The sequence below is a fragment of the Urocitellus parryii genome, chromosome X, assembly GCF_045843805.1.
Source record: "Urocitellus parryii isolate mUroPar1 chromosome X, mUroPar1.hap1, whole genome shotgun sequence".
Lineage (NCBI taxonomy): Eukaryota > Metazoa > Chordata > Mammalia > Rodentia > Sciuridae > Urocitellus > Urocitellus parryii.
Genome location: NC_135547.1, coordinates 75,330,544 through 75,353,158, shown reverse-complemented (window position 1 = coordinate 75,353,158; position 22,615 = coordinate 75,330,544). Strand labels below are relative to the sequence as shown.

Here is a 22,615-nt window from a genome sequence, read left to right as displayed (position 1 = left end):
GGTAGAGCATCTCTGGGTTCAGTTCCCAGTACCATAAAGAAAAAAAATTAAAAATCTGTCTACAGTGCCTGAGATAACTTTCAAATTGTAAGCAAAATTAATTTTCCTGAATGGGAAAACCTACCCATTTAGAGAGATTAGAATAGGAGAGAATAATGAAATGGAATCACAGAGAATGTTGCTTTTTTGCCTCTTTCTTAGGGGACTTCTCACAAGATCCATGTGAAACATTGCTTCTGTTATATGAGTTTGAAGTTAAAGCCAAAATGAAAGATCCATCACTGGACAGCTTCCTGGAATCGGTGTGGGAACTGCCTCATTTAGAAAGTAAAACATTTGAAACAATCGCATGTAAGAACTATATTTATGCTTTTGTAAGCCTAGTGCCCATTTAGATCATACTATTTTCTTTTCTCTCTTTACTCATCTTTCTTACCTCCAGGTGGGAAACATTTTTTCTCCCTCTCTAATGGCATTCTTAAACTATTTTGTATTACAATCATTCGTACAATTTATCTCCTCAGGTTCATGAAAAATAATTATGTATATTTATTGCACTTATAAACTCCTAGGGAACTGCATTGCTCATGATAGGTGCTCAAATTTATTCTATGTGTGGAATTTAATTATGTAACTACACAATAGGGAAGCTCAAACTTCAGAAAGTCACTTTATCACAGCTAGCTTGAAATGATAATTGACTGCTTCACTGATTGAAGATGACATAATTGTAACTGTTTATTGAAATGTCAGAGAAATATTGGAAAATTTTTAACACAACTGCCACACTCACATTTGTAGTTGAAATACAGGTGGGATTTAAGGACTCGGGGGCTTTTGGAGAGTGGACTGCACAAAATGGCCTAATTTTTTTCCCTTTGTATCAGGGACTTGAGTGTAGGTTACCTCTAACATTATTAGGTACACTGAAGTACACAACAGTCACATTTACCTTTCCTTGGTCTTGCCAAGACAGAGTTCCTAGAGCCATGGAACAAATGATATATATTTTTGAACATGTGATGATGACCTTGTATAATGGAACTCCAATTCTAGAGGCATCTGGAAGTTTTAGAATTAATTACCTCTGATATTCACTCTAGTTTCCTATTTTTAGTACCTGGCAAGAAGCAGTATATAAAAATATTAAATCTGTTTTTGATTAGTGTTCTTTTACTGATCTGCTTTCTGTTTCTTTATTGGTGTGCCCTTCTTTGACTATGGTTCATAAAATTGTTGCTTCATCTGTATGACTGTATACAGGGCCATAGAAACAATAGGTTTTCTGTTGATGTTTGTTGAAGAAAGGCTGTAACCTGACAATTCTACCATGCTACTCTGCCTAGAAAGAAGAAGCTACCTCTAAAAGCATCTGTGGATTCATCATTTTATAAAATTCATCTTCATTGTGTGTGTGTGTGTGTGTGTGTGTGTGTGTGTGTGTGTGTTTAATCTGCTTCAGGCTAGTTTCATTAGAGAAAGCAAGTTGTAGCCTGGGGTGAAAACTGTGATGGATAAGATTATGGTGTTCTCAACCTTTTTTTTCTTCCCTCCCTATAGTATTAGCCTTGGAAACGCCTGCATACTATCCTTCTATCGCTCTCAAGGCCTTGAAAAAGGCTTTGTTGCTCCACAAAAAGAAAGAATCAATTGATGTTTTAAAATACAGGTTAGTAAATGTAATTCAACACCCAATCCAGGATTTTTAATAGCCAAAAGAACTATAGTGGATATCCCATAAATAATCAATTATAATCAACTGGTTCTACTTAAAAGATGATGGGGGAAGGGGTCCCTCCTATGAATAGCTCCATACTGAGGGTTGTATTACAGACCAAGAATTGTTTAGGTCAAAGAGTCGGATTTTCTCTAAGGAGAGCAAGAGGAAAAAAAGTGATTTACTTGATTATATGTATATAATAAAACTACTAAGTACCTTCCTTTCTTTTTTTAGGGGAGTATACTGGGAATCGAACCCAAGGGGCACTTGAAAGATGAGTCACATATCCCCAGCCCTTTTTTATATTTTATTTTATTTTATTTATTAGGATCTCACTGAGTTGCTTAGAGTCTTGCTAAATTGTTGAGGCTGGCTTTGAACTCTCGATCCTCCTACCTCAGCCTCCCAAGTTGCTGGGATTACAGGCATGCACCACCATACCTGGCACCTTCTTTCCTTTGTTTTATTACTAGATATTCAAAATAAACAGAAAGGTAGAGTTGAGAATATAGCTCAATGGCAGTGTACTTGCCTACCATGTTTGAGACCCTGGGTTTGATCCCTAGGACCACAAAAACAAACCAACCAATGGTACAGAAAAATACTTGCCTCAGAAAAATATTTGCCTCAGATTTTTTTCTAAGCACTTTTTAAGCACCAGTAAGTGTTGTATGAAATATTATTTACTGGAGAGTTTTTTGTTTTCTGTGTCTAGACATGAGGAAAAATAGACGTGTGTGATTTTTTTTTCCCCTCTGGAAAACTTCATTACAGTCTTTCTGTTCTAAGACATAAGAGACAGTTTTCTTGGAATTATTTCCCAATTTAAATCCCAATTCCCTTGCCCATTTGAGGAAGTAACAAGATGCTTTTAAATGCCTATAAATTGAACCAGCTCATGAAATATAATAAACCGCTACTCCTTTGTGCTAGAAACTAAAAAAGAGTGAAAGACAGCCATAGGTGTGATAAAAGAAAAGATTGGTCAACCCCTTTTACAGCTTCAAAAATCTGTCTTCTGAGGTTGGAGGCCAGATAAAACCAAGGGAAGAACAGAAGTGTTTTGAAGCTTTTAGTCTGGGATGAGATCCAGATTTTACTTATCTTAGCCATTGAAGCCAATGATTTCTTTCCTTATGGGATGAGTTTTCTCTTTTTGATTTTCAGCAAATGTATGCACATCTTGATTAACCTTTCAGTGCCAGATGGGACATCAAGTGCAGAGCTCTGTCCCATGGAAGAAGTTTGGGGATATTTTGAAGATGTTCTGAGCCTTATTAGCCACACTGTAAGTCAAACTTCCAGCTAATATTAAACTTTGAGCTAATTTTAAAGAACTGAACTATCTTGTATATTAGAAACAATATGGAATCATGCTTTTGATATGAGTTTAGGGCAAATTCACATTGTAATATGGTTATGAACTACAAAATTTCTCTGGGATTTTGAAATATAAGTAGTTAAAAGCACAAATTTTCTAATACAAGCATATTATGAATTAAGTCAAAATATCAGCACCATTGGCCATCTTGAACTACTTTGTATTTTCAAAGCCTAGTAGAATTTTACTTCCCCTGTGATGATGGTGACTTTGTGAAAATATTATTCTCACCATTTCTCAGAGGCAGGTGATTAAGTAGAAGAAATAAGAAATACCTGTACTTTTTAGTCCCTCTCTGCTGATTTCTTTTACTTTTTCAGTGCAGATTTCTTTAGTGCTTTTTTAAAACTAGCTTTACTGAGTATAATATACATATCATAAAATTCACCCATTGAATATGTGCAAGTCAGTATATTTTAGAGTTGTACAACTATCATCACAGTTCAGCTTTAGAACATTTCTATTACCTCCCTGCCAAAAGTTTCTTGCCCACTTGCAGTCCCTGCTTCTACCTGCAACCCAGACAACCACAGAACTGTTTTCTATCTCTCTAGATTTTTCTGGATGTTTCACATGAATAGAATCATACAATATGTGGCCTCTTGTGTCTGACTTCTTTCACTTAGTATTATATTTTTGAGGTTCATCCATGTTGCAGCATTATCAGTATTTCATTCCTTTTTCTTTGGTTGAATAATATTCTGTTGAATGGTTATACTACATGTTGCCTATCCATTTATTCATTGATAGACATTGAAGTTGTTTCCAATTTTTGGCTATTATGAATGCTTCTGCTATTAATTCATATACAAGTCTTTGTGTAGCATATGATTTCAATTATCTTTGCTATATACCTAGAAGTAGAATTTCTGGGGTCACTGTTTAACTTCTCAAGGAGCTGTAATCAGTTTCCCAAAGTGGTGGCACCATTTTACATTCCCACTAACAGCAAATGAATGTTATAATTTCCTTACATCTTTACCAGCATTGTTATTTCCCCTCTTTTATTATTATAGCCATCCTAGTGGGTGTGGAGTGGTAGTTCATTGTGATTTAACTTATAGTTTTTTGTTGGCTAATGATGTTGGTCATATTTTTCATGTACTTATTGATCTTTTTATTTTCTTTGGGAAAATGTCTAATTATTTTCCTGCTTTTAAAACTAAGTCATCTTTTTATTGAATTGCAAGAGTTCTTTTTTTTTTAATTATTTTTTTTATTGGTCGTTCATAACATTACATATTTCTTAATACATCGTATTACACAGTTTGATTCACGTGGATTATGAACTCCCCCTTTTACCCCATATACAAATTGCTGTATCATATCAGTTTCCCTTCCATTGCTTGACATATTGCCTTTCTAGTGTCTGATGTATTCTGCTGTCTGTCCTATTCTCTACTATCCCCCCTCCCCTCCCCTCCCCTCCCCTCCCCTCCCCTTTTCTTTCTCTACCCCTTCTACTGTAAATCATTTCTTCCATTTGTATTATCTTGTCTTGCCCCTCCTTTCCTCTTATATGACATTTTGTATAACCCTGAGGATCGCCTTCCATTTCCATGCAATTTCCCTTCTCACTCCCTTTCCCTCCCACCTCTCATCCCTGTTTAATGTAAATCTTCTTCTCAAGCTCTTCGTCCCTACCCTGTCCTTGTTTACTCCCCTTATATCAAAGGAGTCATTTGGTATTTGTTTTTTAAAGATTGGCTAGCTTCACTTAGCATAATCTGCTCTAATGCCATCCATTTTCCTCCAAATTCTATGATTTTGTCATTTTTTAATGCAGAATAATACTCCATAGTATATAAATGCCACATTTTTTTTTATCCATTCATCTATTGAAGGGCATCTAGGCTGGTTCCACAGTCTTGCTATCGTGAATTGAGCTGCTATGAACATCGATGTAGCAGTGTCCCTGTAGCATGCTCTTGTTAGGGCTTTAGGGAATAGACCGAGAAGGGGAATAGCTGGGTCGAATGGTGGTTCCATTCCCAGCTTTCCGAGAAATCTCCATACTGCTTTCCAAATTGGCTGCACCAATTTGCAGTCCCACCAGCAATGAACAAGAGTGCCCTTTTCCCCACATCCTCTCCAGCACTTATTGTTGTTTGACTTCCTAATGGCTGCCAGTCTTACTGGAGTGAGATGGTATCTTAGGGTAGTTTTGATTTGCATTTCTCTGACTGCTAGCGATGGTGAGCATTTTTTCATGTACTTGTTGATTGATTGTATGTCCTCCTCTGAGAAGTGTCTGTTCAATCAATAAATGGGCCAAGGACCTGAATTGCAAGAGTTCTTAACGTAGACTAGATATAAGTCCTTTATAGGATATATGATTTGTAAATATTTTCTCTCAATCTCTTCATTTTGTTAATGGTATCATTTGTTTGAATTTTAATGAAGTCTAACTTATCTATTTTTCTCTCTTATAGATAGTGGTTTTGGTCATGCTAAGAAATCCTTGCCTAACCCAAGTTTGTGAATATTTTCTCTTATGTGTTATTGTATTTATATTTTTAGCCTTTAAGTATAGCTCTATGATACATTTTGAGTTAATTTTTGTTTATGGTGTGAGGTAAGGGTCTAACCGGGGTTTTGTTTGGTTTTGCATAATGGGTATATTCCTCTCTTGTTGGACTTGAGTTTTCTCACTTGTAAAATGGAAATAGTACCTACTCTCACTGTCCCACACTAGAGTTGTAAGAATCAATGGAAATACTATATGTGTTGTAAACTTTAATTTGACATGTAAGGTGGTACTGTTATTATAAGGGAGCTATAAAACATTAAAAGAAGGTTAGATTAAAGTCAGAAAGTCATTATTTGTATCCATGTTAATATCTAAGGATATTGAGTGCTCTGGGCTCAACTGTTCTTCATATACAAGTAAATACCTGCAAATCACAACAGATGGTGGAATAGTATAGCATGTTGAAAACCTGGTACAAATTCGCACTGACTAAAGAAGACTAAAATTTTCCTGGAGCTGTGTAATTATGGTCTTGTGAATTTAAGTTTTTTTTTAAACTTCACTATTGAAACTTTTTAAAAAATTTTACTATCTTTTGGGACAAAGAGAAAATTCCATTGCTAAACTGTGAACTTCATTTGGACCTTCCAGTGTGTTTGCCATAGTAACTAATAAAAATTAAAATTAGATTGTGCTTTAACTCCACATTGATTAATTTCCATAGTCTCTATGTGAGGCCAAAAATTCTCTAAGCATTTTGGTTTTGCCACTTTTATTCAGTCTTATTACAGATGCAAGTTCTCTGACTCAGGTTGGCTAAGCTTATTACTGTTTTCTGTTTTTCTGATGAGTTTCCCATCTATTATTGTTCATGCCTTGAAACATGACTGGATAGTTAGCTTTTTAATAGAGATTAATTTAATAACCTTCTTGGCTCTTTACCTTGTGCATGTTGCTTTCTCCTGTATGATTGAATGTGCTATGTATCTCCTTTGTTTTAAATGCTGCAAAGAAAATTCTGCTTTTGTTTAGTTGACTTTTTAAATGACTAGTCATGCATTAATAATTTATTGAGCAGATAACCTTTATCAAGTGCCTCCATACACTGGTAGAATGCCTATTACATAAACATAAATCCTCCCATCTCACAGCGTCATGCATTACAGTTTATAAAGCACTCTTACATCCATTATCTCATATAACCCCCCACAGCAATTCTATAAAGTAGATAGTGCTGCTATTATCCTTAATTTACAAATGAGGAAAATTTTAAGATTCATAAAAGTCAGGTTATCATTTGGCTAAGGTCATTTATGGCTGATGAATAAGAGTTAGGAATGGAACCCAGGTCTTCTGACCTCATATCTTAGATGGAGGCACTCTAACAAAATACCATAGACTGGATGACATATAAATAACAGAAATTTACTATCCCAATTCTGGAGGCTAGAAAGTCCAAGCTGGAGGCTAGAAAGTCCACTGATTTGGTCTCCAGTAAGAGCCTGCTTCCTCATAGATGGGCCATCTTCTCATTATAACCTCATCTTGCAGAAAGGGTAAGGGACCTCTCTGGGGTCTAATTTATAAGGGCACTAATCCTAATGAATGATCACTGCACCCTTCACTACCTTATCACCTTTCATTGGCCCAACCTACTAATACCATTACCTTAAAGTAGAATTTTAACATATGAATGGAGGGACATAAATATCCAGCCCATTGTTCCTCAATTATAGGGCTCTTTCCAATAGAACACACACCTTTACCAGTTCTTGCTAGGAAATTTTATTTCAAAGGAGAGGCTCAGATTGATATTGAGAAGCTACTGCCAATGAAAAAACCTGGGGCGGGTCACACACATTTAAGCATGCAGTCCTACGTACTCTTCAGTAGGTTCATGTTCTAGATTACTTTTAAAAGGTAGTAGGTTGTTCAGCTTTTTTAAATTAAATTGTTATTCTGAAATAATTATAGATTCACATGCACTTACAAGAAATAACAGAGGTTCTGTGCACTCTTTTTTATGCCTTTGTTTATTTTCATGTGGTGCTAAGGATCAAATCCAGTGCCTCACCCATGCTAGGCAAGTGCTCTACCACTGACAATTGCAGCCCCAGATTCTGTGTACTCTTTATGCAGCTTCCCGCAATGGTAGCATCTTAACAAAACTCTGTTATACAATATCACAACAAGGATGGCGGCATTGTTATAGTCAAGACACAGAACATTTTCATCACCACAGTGATTCTTCATGTTGCCTTGCTATAGCCACTCCCCACTCCAAGCCTTTCCTTAAATACTGGCAACCACTAATCTGTTACCAGTTTCCATAATCATGTCATTTCTCGAATGTTATATAAATAGAATCATAAAGTATATCTTGAGATTTGGAATAGTACAATACAAAACCTTTTGAGATTGGCTTTTTCCACTCAGCGTAATTCTCTAAAAGATTCATCAAGTTGGTATGTGTCACAAAAGGACAAATACTGTATGATTCCACTTATGTGAAGTACCAAGTGGTTAAATTCATGGAGATGGAAAAATAGAGTGGCGGTTGCTAGGGACTGAGAAGGGGTATTGTTTAATAAGTACAGAGTTACATTTTGCAAGATTCCAGTTCTGTGGATGGATGGATGGATGGATGTTGGTGATAGTCGCATAACAGCATGATTATGAACTATACACTTAAAAATGACTTAAGCCAGGCACAGTACTGCATGCTTGTAATCCCAGCAGCTTGGGAGGCTCAGTCAGAAGGATCATGTGTTCAAAGCCAGGCTTAGCAACTTAGCAAGGTCCTAAGCAACTCAGCAAGACCCTGTCTCTAAATAAAATATAAAACAGGGATGGGATATGGCTCAGTGGTTAAGCACCACTGGGACCACTGGGTTCAATCCCTGGTACCCCCCTCCCAAAAAATATTTAAGCTGGGTGTGATAGTACACACCTATAATTCAGGAGGCTGAGACAGAAGATTGCAAGTTCAAAGCCATCCTCAGCAACTTAGCAAGGCCCTAAGCAACTCAGCGAGACCCTATCTCAAAAATAAAAGAGTTGGAGATGTAGCTCAGTGGTAGAGTACCCTTGGGTTCAATTTCTAGTACCAAAAAAAAGTTTAAGGTGGTAAACATTATGTTATGTGTATTTTACCATTTATAAAAGTGATGGGAAAAAAATCTTTGTCAGATACTGTAACATTTCTTTCTTCTCATTTTAGTATTAATTGTTTGTCTTTTTAATTTAATTTGAGATCTTGCCAGTTCTTAGTGTAATGAGTAATTTTTTTTGAGACATAGACATTTTCTTGTTATGTTATGAGCCCCTGGATCTCATTTAAATCTTCTCTTTCATCTAAATCTTACTTTCTCCAAGCCTCACATCTCCCTGAGGCCGGAATTGAGGCTCATGCAAAGGCATCTTTGATTCAGACTTTGATATTGTGTTTCTTCTAGATTTCTATAGTTAGTTTCCTCATTGCTCTTTTGCTCTTTCTTCATCAGTTTTTCCTTTGCATCCTTATCAAATGTATCTCCTCAGAACAGAACTCCATATTTCCCTGATCTTGAGACTATCCTTAACTTCATCCAACCCAAAAAACAAGACAGGGATTTTCCAGACAGTACTTAATATTCTCTTAATCATCAGACTTCATCTTCTCCTCTCCCTGCTTCCTCTCAGATTGAAGCAGGATCTTCCTTCAAGAAAACATGTCCCTCACTACAACTCCTTTTTTTCTCAGCAGAAGAGACTCGATTACCTGGACCTTTGCTCTCAGTATCACTGTGTATTTTGTTTATATCACACCTGTCTTCCACTTCTCTCTTCACTTAAAATCTGTCTTCTCTCTCTTAATTACCAGTGTTGTCATGGACTGGAACATCATGGGCACATTTTCTTTCCTTCCTTGGAAATTTCATCATTATTTTTTTATCCTAAGTGACTTTGGCATCCACCTTAGCAATTATTCCACCTTGTAGTTTCTTTTTTCTTTCTTTCTTTTTTTTTTTTTTTTGATACCAGGAATTGAACCCAGGGGCACTTAACCATTGAGCCACATCCCCAGCCCTTTATATAATTTTATTTTGAGACAGGATCTTGCTAAATTGCTTAGGGACTTGCTAAATTGCTGAACTTGGCTTTGAAGTTGTGATCCTTCTGTCTCAGCCTCCTAAGCCACTGGGATTACAGGCATGCACCACTACACCTGGCTTCACCTTCATTTTTTACCTCAGAGTTTTTCTACTGACCATACTCTCTCTCACACTTCCCCCACATACATTATTGGCTCTCATTTGGATCTCAAATAACTCTTCTCACTCTCATACAATCCAATCTGATTACACACTTTTCCTCTCTCTTTCCCCCTTCCCCCACCCCTACTCTTTTGTTTTTTTGTTTGTTTGTTTGTTTGTTTTTTTAGTTATACCTGGTCTTCCTTTTTTTTTTTTTTCAAATCTAGTGACTGAACACCATCAGTTCTTCTGCCCCTGGTCTTGAACAGCACAATAACTAAAGAAGAAAAACACAGAACCATTCAGATCTAGCTCAGTACAGATTCATGTTGTTAAGCTTTCAATGGATTCTCACTGCTCTTCCAAAATACTTGCATTCCTTGCTGGGCTTGGTGTCTTACATCTATAATCCCAATGGCTTGGGAGGCTGGGGCAGGAGGATCCAAGCTCCAAAACCAGCCTCAGCAATTTAGTGAGGTTCTGAGCAACTTGGAGAGATCCTGTCTAAAAATAAAATATAAAAGGGCTAGAGATGTGGCTCAGTGGTTATACACCCCTGGGTTCAATCCCCAGTACCAAAAAACAAAAAAAAAAAGAACTTGCATTCCTGTCAACCTTTTGGAAAACTCAAGTAGCTGATTCAAATCTAATCTATTCTTATAAAAATTTTATACCTTACTCATTCCTCATTAGATGTTCTTGTATCTGCGTGTGTGTGTGTGTGTGTGTGTATGTGCGCATGCTGTGTGCTCGCACGCACTGCTGGGGATGAAGCACAGGACCTCACATATCTATATAAGCGCTCTACTGCTGAGCTACATCCCCAAACATTTTTATTTTATTTTGAACAGGGTCTTGTTAAGTTGTCCAGGCTGGCCTCAAACCTGCAATCCTCCTGCCTCAGCTTCTTGAATAGCTGGGATTACAGGTGTGTGCCCTATACCCAGCATATCTTTTTAATTCAGAAGATCAAGGACATAAAGTATAAGATTCCTCATTAACCAATATTTCAATGATAACCTCTGCCCCTGTACCTATCTACTCACCTGTCCTCTTTTCTAAAAACAGAGATTGAAAATGAGGAAGAGACAGGAAAGTAGTCCAGGAGATAGAAGAGGACTGAATTGATGAATAAGGTTGAGGAAATATGTTTTTGGATATCTTTCAATGATCTTTTCTGCTTTAAAAAAGGCGTTGGTCCCTAATATTATGTACAACTATCATGCATTAATAAAAAAAAATTAAAAGGCATAGGTCTCAAACAAATGGGAATATATCCACAATCTTGGATAAGAAGCCTCAATATTATAGAGTCAATTTCCCTAAATTCGGTGCAATAAATTCAATCAAGATAAAATTCTCATTGGGATTTTTTAAAAGATGGACATGATATCTTTATTTGCTTATTTTTATGTGGTGCTGAGGATTGGACCCAGTGCCTCACACATGTGTGGCAAGCACTCTACCACTGAGCTACAGCTACAGCCCTCAATGGGATTTTTTTTAATATTTTTTTTTAGTTGTAGGTGAACACAATGCCTTTATTTTTATTTTTTATTTATTTTTTTAAATTTTATTTATTTTTATGTGGTGCTGAGGATCAAACCCAGTGCCTCACCTGTGCTAGGTGGGTACTCTACCACTGAGCCACAACCCCAGCCCTCAGTGAGATTTTTTAAATTAAACTTAATAAAGTGATTCTAAAATTTTCTGCAAAACAAAAAGATGAGCCATAACAACCAATAAAGTTTTGCTTGGCTTGATGGTACACACCCTATCAAATATTTGTTTATAAAGTGATATTAACATGTAATATTATTATAAACATCCACAAATAGATTAGTAGGAGAAGATAATGCCCAAGAGAATGTTCACATAACTATGAGAATTTAGTATTCAATAAGGGGTATATATTAAATCACTGAGGTAAGGATGGCCTTTTAAAATTTTTATTATTTTTTATTTTTATTTTTTTGGTACTGAGGATTGATCCCAGGGGAACTTAACCACTGAGTCACATCCCAGTCCCTTTTTTATTTTTTATTTTGAGACAGAGTCTTGCTAAGTTGCCTAGGGCCCCACTAAATTGCTGAGGCTGATTTTGAACGTGTGATCCTCCTGCCTCAGTCTCCTGAGCTACTGTGATTACAGGTGTGTGCCACTGCACCTAGCTAGGAAAACATTGTTTTTAATCATGGGATAAAGAGGTTTCACCCAAAAAAGTACGAAAAAGATTCATTTACATAAAGTAATAAATGACTCAAGCTACCACAAAAGGTTTTAAAACAAGCTCTAAATTTGGATAAAATATCCACAACATTTAAATTAAAAATCACATTAGAGTCAGGCAGGGTGGCACAAACCTGTAATTTCAACTACTCAGGAGTCTGTGGCAGGAGGATCATGAATTCGAAGCTAGCCTGGGCAACTTAGCAAGACCCTGTCTCAAAATATTTTTTTAAAAAACGGCTAGGAATTTAGAATAGTGATAGATTGCTTGTTGAAAATGTTCAAGGCTCCGGGGTGAATCCCCAGCACCATGAAAAAAAAAAAAGGTAAAAGAAAATCACATTACAAAGGCTAAATTCCTAGAAAGTGTAGCCAAGAAAAGCATGAGGGCTCCCTTCCTCCACCCTCCTTCCACTCATAAGGCAGAATACCTACCCAAGGCAAGTCAGATTAAGCATATTTTGGCTGCAGTTGCCATTTCCCCAGCTCACACATAGGCAAAAGTTTCCACATCCAGAGAGGTAAACCTAGAAGATACTACTGCCCTACCTAGCATCCTGCTTTTAAAATAAGGATGCCAGTCAGGAAAAAGGATTTACACCCCACCTCCTGAAGCTCTGGAGCAGCAGCTGAGACATTTCTCCCAAGGGGAAAGCCAATCCATAAGAACAGAAAGCTTCAAACTTCTCCCCCAAAGATCTCACTTTCCTTGAAATAGTGTGGAGAGGTTCAAGCCAAAGGGTGCTCTTGAAACCAATGAATATTTTGGTGGTAAGCAATGAGAGGAAGGCATTGGCTCTATTTGAATAAGAAGCTAGCTCATAGCCCAGCTAGATTATCAGAGAATCATGGAAAGAGCTAAAAAGTGACCTACAGGGGTCAGAACAAACCACAAAAACTTGACTCAAAAACTATAACTATAACGTACTAACTTAAAAAATTAATACACAAGACCAAAAAAACTACCCCTTGAGAGTGGCCTGAATCTCATTGGATCAGAGTGTGGAACAATTTATGCCCCAGGGGATTATTGAAAACAGTGCAAACCTTCGTGCAATTAGTGGAACCTAACAGCTAGATGTGCTAGCAGCAGCGGCAGAGAGTTTAAGAGACGTCATTAAAAGAGATAGTCCCTTGGGGCTGGGGATGTGGCTCAAGCAATAGCGCACTTGCCTGGCATGTGTGTGGCCCAGGTTGGATCCTCAGCACCACATACAAACAAAGATGTTGTGTCCGCCGAAAAACTGAAAAATCAATATTTAAAAAATTCTCTCTCTCTTAAAAAAAAAAAAAAAGAGATAGTCCCAGCTACTTGGGAGGCTGAGGCAGGAGAATTACAAATCCAAGACCAGCTTCAGAAACTTAATGAGACTCTTATCTCAAAGTTTTTTATAAAAGGGCTGGGCATGTAGCTCAGTCATAGAGCTCCTCTGGATTCTACCCCCAATAATCCCTCCATCATACATAAAAAGAGTATGATCCTGACATGAGGATATGCATATAAATCAATGAGATAGAATAAAGAATGCAGAAACACTCAAATTTATTTTTTAATATTTTCTTTTTAAAAAATATTTTTAGTTGTAGATAGACATTATAACTTTATTTTATTCATTTATTTTTATGTGGTGCTGAGGATTGAACCCAGTGCCTCACGTATGATAGGCAAGTGCTCTACCACTGAGCCACAACCCCACCCCTCAAATTTATTGTCAATTGATTTGTGTGTATGAGTGTGTGTTACTAGGGATTGAACCTAGGACCTTGTATGTGCTAGGCAACTATGCTAAAAGTGAGCTATATCCCTATTTTTTATATTTTATTTTGAGATAGGGTCTTAATGAATTGCTCAGGCTAGCCTCAACCAAGAACCTCCTGCCTCAGCCTCATGAGTAACTGGGATTACAGGTGTATGCCACCACACTCAGTGGCAGTTAGTTGATTTTTAAAATATTTTTAGTTGTAGATGGACACATACCTTTATTTTATTTATTTATTTTTATGTGGTGCTGAGGATTGAACCTAGTGTCTCACATGTACTAGGCAAGCATCTACCACTAAGCCACAACCCTAGCCCCAGTCAGTTCATTTTTCATAAAGTTGTCAAGTCCATCCAATGGGGGGGGATAGTGTTTTTTTATTAAATTTTTTTATAGTTATAGATGGACACAATACCTTTATTTTATTTATTCTTATGTGATGCTGATAATCGAACCCAGTGCCTCAGGTGTGCTAGGCAAGCACTCTACTGCTGAGTTATAACCTCAGCCTGGTAATAGTGTTTTTAATAAATAGTGTTCAGACAAATTGATAGTTACATGGAAAGGAAGGAAATTTGAACCCTGACTTCCCACCATATAGAAGAGTAAATCAAAGGCCTAAATGTAAGAGCTAAAATAATCAAACTCTTAGAAGCATAGTCTTAAATCTTCTGTGATCTTGGATTAGGCAATTGTTTCTTAGATATGGCACCATGAGTACAAGCAATGAAAAAAATAGATCAATTAGGTTTCAGCAAAATTAAAACATTTTTTTCTATAAAGGACACCATTGAGGAAGTAATAAGGCAGCCCAAAGAATGGGAGTAAATCTTGGAACTCACATGTGTAGTAAGAGATTTTTTATTGGAATATATAAAGAACTCTTATGGGCTGGGATGTGGCTCAATGATAGAGTATTTGTCTAAGCATGCAAAAGGCCCTGGGTTCCATGCCCAGTACCACATAAAAGAAACAAAAAGGAATTCTGACAACTCTGAAAGACAACTATTTATTTATTTATTTATTTATTTATTTTTTAGTGAGCAAAGCATTTGACTTGACATTTCTCCAAAGAAAGTATCCAAATGGCCAATAAGCATATAAGATATGATTTTTATTTGTGTATCTCTGATAACTAATGATATTGAACATGGACTACCCCTTAACACCCAGTAAGATATAAGCTATAATTTAAAAGATAGTAAAAAAGTGTTGACAAGAAATTGGTACCCTCACATAGTGTCTGTTATTGTAAAATGGTATGGTACAGATACTTTGAAAAATAGCCTGATGGTTCCTCAGAAGGTTATACATAACTACCATGTGGCCCTTACCAGGTACAGTGGTGCACACCTATAATCCCAGCTACTCCAGAGGCTGAGGCAGGAGGATCCCAATTTCTACATCAGCCTAGGCAATTCTAGTGGACTCAGTCTCAAAATAAAAGAGTTGTGGGTTGTAGCTCAGAGGTAGAGCACTTGACTAGCATGCATGAGGATCTGGGTTCCATCCCCAGTATCACCAAAACAATAAAAAAGAAAGAAAAAAATTCCACTCTCACTCATATACCCAAGAGAAATGTGAAAACATATGTATAGGGCTGGGGATGTGGCTCAAGCGGTAGCGTGCTCGCCTAGCGTGCGTGCGGCCCGGGTTCGATCCTCAGCACCACATACAAACAGAGATGTTGTGTCTGCCGAGAACTAAGAAAAAATAAATAAATATTAAAAATTCTCTCTCTCTCTCTCTCTCTCTCTCTCTGTCCCCCTCTCTCTCTCACTCTCTCTAAAAAAAAGAAAACATATGTATAAAGACTCATATAAATATTCATAGCAGATGTATTCATATGGCCCAAAATGGAAACAACTTAAATGTCTATCCATCAATGAATGGATAAACAAAATGTGGTATTTCTATGTAGTGGTACATCCTTTGACTATAAAAGGAATGAAGTTCAGACATACACTATAACATGGTAAACCCCAAACACATTATGCTGGGATAGGGATTTAGCTCAGTAGCAGAGAAATTGCCCAGCATGCATGAGGCCCTGAATCCAATCCTCAGCTGTAAAAAAAATGTGTGTGTGTGTATGCTAAGTGAAAGATGCCTGTAAAAGAGACCACGTACTGTCTGACTTGGTTAATCTTAAATTTCCAGAATATACTGATATATGACACAAAAATTAGATTAGTGGTTTCCCTGGGCTTGAGGGGGATTGTATTGGGGGGGGGTGAGGAAGGAGTTAATGGGCACAAAAATTTCCTTTGGGAGTGATGAAAATATTCAGAAATTGATTGTAGTCATGGTGGCAGAACTCCATGAATATACTGACAATTGAAGTGTATACTTTTAAGTAGGTAAACTGTATGGTATGTAAATTTTATCTCAGTAAAGTTGATATATACAATATTCACTTTGGGGAATCTATGCCTAAAAAGATGGGCATTTGTGCTCTAAAATATCTACAATTCAGTTAGAGATTTGCATGACTGCCAATATGTAAAGTTGTTGAGGACAGAGATAACTGATTTCAAATCTGAGCCTCCAAAAATCATCAGAGCAAATTCACTGGCAGGAATGTGTATTTCACATTGGCAACTCCATGTTGCTTTGAGGTGAGTAACTGAAGAGATGCATTTCTTTATTGAGGATTAACAATTATCTTGAGCAATGCAAGACATGAGGGTAGCTAATGCAAATTGAAATAAAATTCCAGTGGTCCCTAAGCCATTGAATGGCACCATCATTCCTCTCACTTGCCAAAGCCAAGCATCCAGAAGTCATCCTCATGCCTCCTTTACTCCCATTTCTAATTTATCACCAAGATCTGTCAATTCTATCTTCTATAAATATTTCTTCAGTTCATCTACTTCTTCTCATCTTCCAACATCCACAACTAGTTCAAGTTATCTTGTTTTATCTCGGGTACTACAGGAATCTTTTGTCTGGTCTTATATCTACTCTTGCTTGCTTCTAAGCTTTTATTCATCCAGCAACCAGGGGGATCATTTAAATTTTCAAAATTTAAATTGGTGTGACCTTACTTTATCCTCTTTTTAAAAAATATTTATTTTTTTACAGTTGTACACAATAGTTTATTTTTTTAATGTGATGCTTAAGATCGAACCCAGGGCCTTGCACGTGCGAGGCGAGCATGCTACTGCTGAGCCACAACACCAGCCCCACTTTATCCTCTTTTGTAATTTCCCATTGCTCTCCAAACAAAGACCAAAGTCCTAAACGTAGCCTATGAGGTCCTGCCAATCTGTCTGTCTTAATCTTGAGCTACTCTTTCCCTCATTCTGCACTGTTAACCACACTTTACAAGGCAAATAACTACCCACTTATAGACAAATATGATGGTCCCTAGTCTTCATTATTGACCATTGCTTCCTTATCACAGCTCTTGTTTTCCCTTGTCTTGCATTTTCTCACCACTTCTCTGAGTTGTTGTTTCCCTCTTCCCACCCAACTACGAACATTCCCAATATTGTCTATCCTCTTTTCTATATTCCATACTTTTGTCTTTTAAGTGAATTGATATGCTTTATTACCTGAATCCAAGTACATGCCTACATGGTATGAGTAGGATAGAGATACACAGAGATTACATAAAATGCCCAGAATAGGCAAATTCATATAAACAGACAGTAGATTAGTGGTAGCCAGGCGCTGGAGAAGGAAGGAATGGGGAATGACTGCTAATAGGTCATTACCTCACACCCTATGTATTGAAAATAGAACTTATCACTATCTTGATCCCTTATTCCCAGAAATATTTCCTTCCATCTTTTTTTCTTTTTTTTTCAATTTGTTCTACTTTGTTGCCATCTTTTCTTTTAATATTACCAGTATTCTCTGAAACTTTGTATTTTAGAGCCATTTTCTTTCTTTTTTTAAAAAAAACTATTCAAATGTATGAATTGTCAAGATCATTGTACTGTCATGTGTAGCTAAAAAAATAATTGTAGGGCTGGGGTTGTAGCTCTGTGTAGAGCACTCACTTCACAAGTGTAAGACCCTGGGTTTGATCCTCAGCACCACATAAAAATAAATAAACAAAATAAAGATATTGTGTCCGTGTGTAACTAAAATAAATAAATAAGTAAATAAATTTAGTTGTAGATGGACACAATGCCTTTATTTTATTTATTTATGTGGTGCTAAGGATCAAAACCAGTGTTCCATGCATGTGAGGCAAGCACTCTATCACTGAGCCACAACCCCAGCCCTAGAGCCATTTCAATTGACCTAACTTTTATTTCCTATATCAAATTGGTTCCCAAGTTCTACTGATTCTCTCTTTAGAATGTTTCTTAACATCTTTTCATTGTCACTGTTTTACTTTGACCCCCAACACTTTATTCTTAGACTCTTACTATCCCCTTTAAACAAATCTTGGGCTTTGGGGTAGCTTAGTGTTAGAATGCTTGCTGACATTTGGAAAGCCCTGAGTTAGACCCACAGCACTGCAAAAAAAGCAAGGAAGCAAACACATACACACCCCCAAGTCTTCCTGTCTGTGTTTTTTCACACTCCAGTCTTTTCTAAACACCACTGGCATCTTGATCTTATTAAAACTACAGTTTCATTATATCACTTTCTTCCCAAAATGTTTCAGTGCCTTTCCACTGGCAACAGAATAATTCCAAATCCCATGGCTTATAATGCAAAACCTCTTGCACTCTACCTCACAGGATATTAATCCTTCTTACCAAGATTAAAAAAGTAACATGGGCTGGGTATGGTGGCACATACCTGTAATCCCAGAGGCTTGGGAAGCTGAAGCAGAAGGATCACAAGTTCAAAGCTAGCCCCAGGAACTTAGTGAGACCCTAAGCAACTTAGTGAGACCCTGTCTCTAAATAAAATTAATAAATAAGGCTGGAGATAAGGCACAGTGGCTAAGCACCCCTGGGTTCAATCCCTGGTACCAAAAAAAAAAAAAAGTAACATGGTTTCTTTACTGTAAAACTTCCTTAAATGTTCAATGAATTAATATGCATTATAATGTTGCAAGAGGATGATATATAGAACACAGCATTTCCAAAACTTATTTGACTAAGAACCTTGTATTCATAGACCATCTGTTAACATTTCTGATGACACTAATGTTCTGAGGAAGAGCATGTAGGAAATGCTTAAAAAGCCCATCCTACACTTGAGTCTCCTTCCCCATTAATTACTCTACATAAATTGTCTGCTTAGGCCAGACCATATTATGCTTGCTCTCAAATACAAGAACAGAACTTGCTCTCAAATACAAGTCTTTATTCTCTTCTGCCCATTTGAAACAACCTTTTCTTTTTCTGTGAATCTATATTTTTATTTGTTGTTGATATTTAATTTTATATATCATAAAACTCACTATGTCAAAGTACACAATTCAAGCTGGGTACAGTGGTACACGCCTGTCATCCCAGCAGCTCAGGAGGTGGGGGCAGGAAGATCACGAGTTCAAAGCAAGCCTCAGCAAAAGTGAGGCACTAAGAAACTCTATGAGACCCTGTCTCTAAAAAAAATATAAAATAGGTCTGGGGATGTTGCTCAGTGGTCAAGTGCTCCTGAGTTCAGTCCCTGGTACAAAAAAAAGTATGCAATTCAGTGGATGTTGTTCACAGAATTGTACAACTATCACCATTATCAAATTCCAGAACATTTTTATCACTCCAAAAGGAAATGCTGTACCCATTAGCAGACATTCCCTCATTCTTCCCTCCCCCAGCCCCTGGCTACCACTGATCTACTTTCTGTCTCTATGGATTTGCTTATTCTGGACATTTCATATGATCTCTGCATATCTCTATCTGGCTCATCTACCCTTAGATCATGTTTGTTTGGTCACTTTTTTTTTCATTCATTTGGTTAAAATGACAACATTCATACTCTATCACTGGACCAAGCTGTGAATACACAAAGTTGAATGACATTTTGCCTGTTAGTGGTGGAGACAGACAATAAGACAGTGTTAGAAGTACTTTTGTGGAACTATGAGCAAAGAGATTTGAGCAAGAAATTGTGGAGAGTCAGGAAAAAACTCACTTAAGAATTCACATTTAACTGGAAATTTAACCATTTGTTCATTCACTAATTCATTAAGAAAATTTTTGTGTGCTTCCATTATGTGCCAGGCATAGTGTAGGACTCTGGAGATACAAAAACGGAACAAAAATAATCCCCTCTACTCCAAGGAACTCAACAGTCTGGAGGAGATATATATATATATATATATATATATATATATATATATATATATGAGACAATGTGTTAAAATATTGTGATGTAATTTGTACTAGAGGAATGGTATCGAGAAAGCTTACTGTGGGAACAGAGAAATAATTCTGCTTGTGAATTTGAAGAATAAGTAGAAGTTTGCCAATTGGACAAGAACAGAGAGAAAGATTTCAGGTAGAGACTAGGTCACCTCTGACTGAGCTATCCTAGCAGTCATCTCTTAATGAACTAGAGAATAAATAACTTTGTCACTCTGTCTAATCCTCAGTTACATGCTATGCGAAGTCATTTTTTTTCAGTACTGGAAATTAAATCCCAATGCCTCACACTCTACCACTGAGCTATATCCTCAGCAGTTAAGCTATCTTTATATATATGGATGCCTTGCCTCTCCAAAGGCATTGTGTCCTTTGTGATAAGAGCATTGTCTTATTCCTCACAGTGCCCTCATTGTCAAAATGTTTCTTATGCATGGTAATTTTTTTATGGATCCAAATGAATGAATGACAACTGAGACAACATCCTTGATACTGAAGAAGCTGTTGCCCAAGTGTTCTGTCACATCTCCCCCTCAGGGGCCTGAGACCTTTTGTGCAGATGAAGGACTTTAACATGAATGCTCTTTTTATGCTCCACCTTGGGACTAATCCTTCTCACTATTGAAAAGTTCCGTGAAGAAGGTAATATAATCCTGTGGTTAGTCATGGTAAAGGTGACTGATAAGGCTAAAGGACCATCATAGAAATGTGCCCTTTGTTCATATCTCAGTAGTAAAAATTAATATCATGTCTATTCCATGAGTAGAAATTGAGAACCTTGGGAAAATTACTTCTTGACAAACTCTAAAATGTGGAGGTAGGAATTGGGGAGACAATTGACAGAGGACAGCATCAAGGGAAGCCCCAAACAGGAAATAGGTTTTTCCTCTGTATCCTAATTCAGGGAGACCAGGAATTTGTCTCTAATTCTTTTTCAGTCGAAGAGGACCTCATTGCCTTTTCCATTTATGTTTCACTTCATGAAATGTTGCTAGGGAACATTCTACAGCTGATAGACTTCAAGTTGCTCTCCTACTGCCCAGAGCACAGGCTTTCCTTCGTGCTAGCAGAACATTCACTGTTTAAAATAATGAGACACAGCATTGATACAGGAAGAGCTACAATGAGTTGTGACAGTAATAACTGTAGAACACCCACTGTTCTTGATTTCAGGAAGGCTACCCAGAAATAGAGATTCTCTGGCTGATGACCAAATCCTGGAATACCGGAATACTTATGTTTAACAGGAGCAAGTATGTGTCTGCTGAAAAGTGGTGTGGCCTGGCGTTGCGTTTCCTTCATCACCTTGGCTCCCTCAAGGGAAACTATGAGACTCAGGTGAGGAGGGAAGGGGCTAAGGTAGCATGACTTACGGGGGAGAGAGTGTTTAGCTGGGCTCTCCATAAGGACCCAATGACCTTACTTGGCTAGGCAAGGATATTAATCATTTTTCCTCTCAGTGGTTTCATATAACTTCAGGAATTAGGGGACTGTACACAATAAACTCTTAGAGCAAAAACCAGGAAAGATGGAGAACAGGAGGAAACTTAGGGATAGCAAATAGAATCTAATTAAGAAGACTGCCAAGAGTGAGCTCTGGAAAGATGCGTCACTGTCAATGCCAGTGCATGCGGGGAAGGACGGGCCTCTGCTCAAAGCAATGGCTGTTCAAATAGGCATTTCCTCCAGGAACTATTTTCAGTTACCGGCAACTGGGCCATTAGCTAAACAGGAGAGGTTCAGTGGAGAAAAATCCTTGTTTCCAAATAAGAGCAAAGAATCCCAGGCACAATGGCATACACCTATGATCCCAGCTAATTAGGAGTCTGAAATGAGAAGATCTCAAGTTTGAGGCCAGCATGAGAAACTTAGGGAGACCATCTCAATATATATCTATGGCTAGGGATATAGTTCAGTGGTAGAGTGCCCCTGGGTTCAATCCCCAGTACCACAAAAGAAAGAGAAAAGAATCTTTTCTGTTTTGAGCACCTTAGCCTGTTCCTAATTAAACAGATCTAATGCATTTGGATCCTCTACCTTAATAGAGGACTGTATTTGCTCCCACAAATGGATCCTTGGATGGCAGAAGATAAGAGTTAGAATTCTGTGGTATCACAATGGAACTTTCCCAAATTTCCTTTTCTTCTCAAGAAATTTATTTGCTATTTTCTTTTCTAGATGAATGCTCTGTATAGTGAGCTCATGGAAGTATTAGATAAAAAAAAGTGTTCACTTTTTAATGAAGAGTGAGAATTACCAGAGCAAAGTTTCTGAGCAGGCAAGCTCACAGCATTTGAAGAAGATGTATTGTCCTGAACTGCTGAATATTTCAATTTTTGCCATTTTCTCTTTAAGTTTTTGTTTCTGTTTTCTCATGCCATGTTTTCATGTTGGTGAATGAATTTTCTTAAATAAAAGCATTTTGACATTTACCCAGTGACCAGCTCATTTATAGGGAATGAATGAATTTTCCAAATTCCTAAAGATTATATTGAAATAGCCTGTGTGAGAGCAAGATGCTTTATGTACCTTGTGAGCAACAGGG

At 37.3% G+C, this 22,615-nt stretch overlaps 1 protein-coding gene across 1 annotated transcript in view; it reads left to right on the top strand.

The window, feature by feature from the left end:
* Positions 1 to 22,363, top strand: part of Tex11 (testis expressed 11) — a 290,767-nt gene extending 268,404 nt beyond the window's left edge. The window contains exons 24-28 of the mRNA XM_077793635.1: positions 202 to 351; positions 1,561 to 1,669; positions 2,888 to 3,008; positions 21,244 to 21,408; positions 22,249 to 22,363. Of these exons, the coding sequence (XP_077649761.1) occupies positions 202 to 351; positions 1,561 to 1,669; positions 2,888 to 3,008; positions 21,244 to 21,408; positions 22,249 to 22,320 (617 nt within the window). The 3' untranslated portion in view covers positions 22,321 to 22,363. The remainder of the gene's footprint in view (positions 1 to 201; positions 352 to 1,560; positions 1,670 to 2,887; positions 3,009 to 21,243; positions 21,409 to 22,248) is intronic.
* The last annotated feature ends 252 nt before the right edge of the window (positions 22,364 to 22,615 follow it).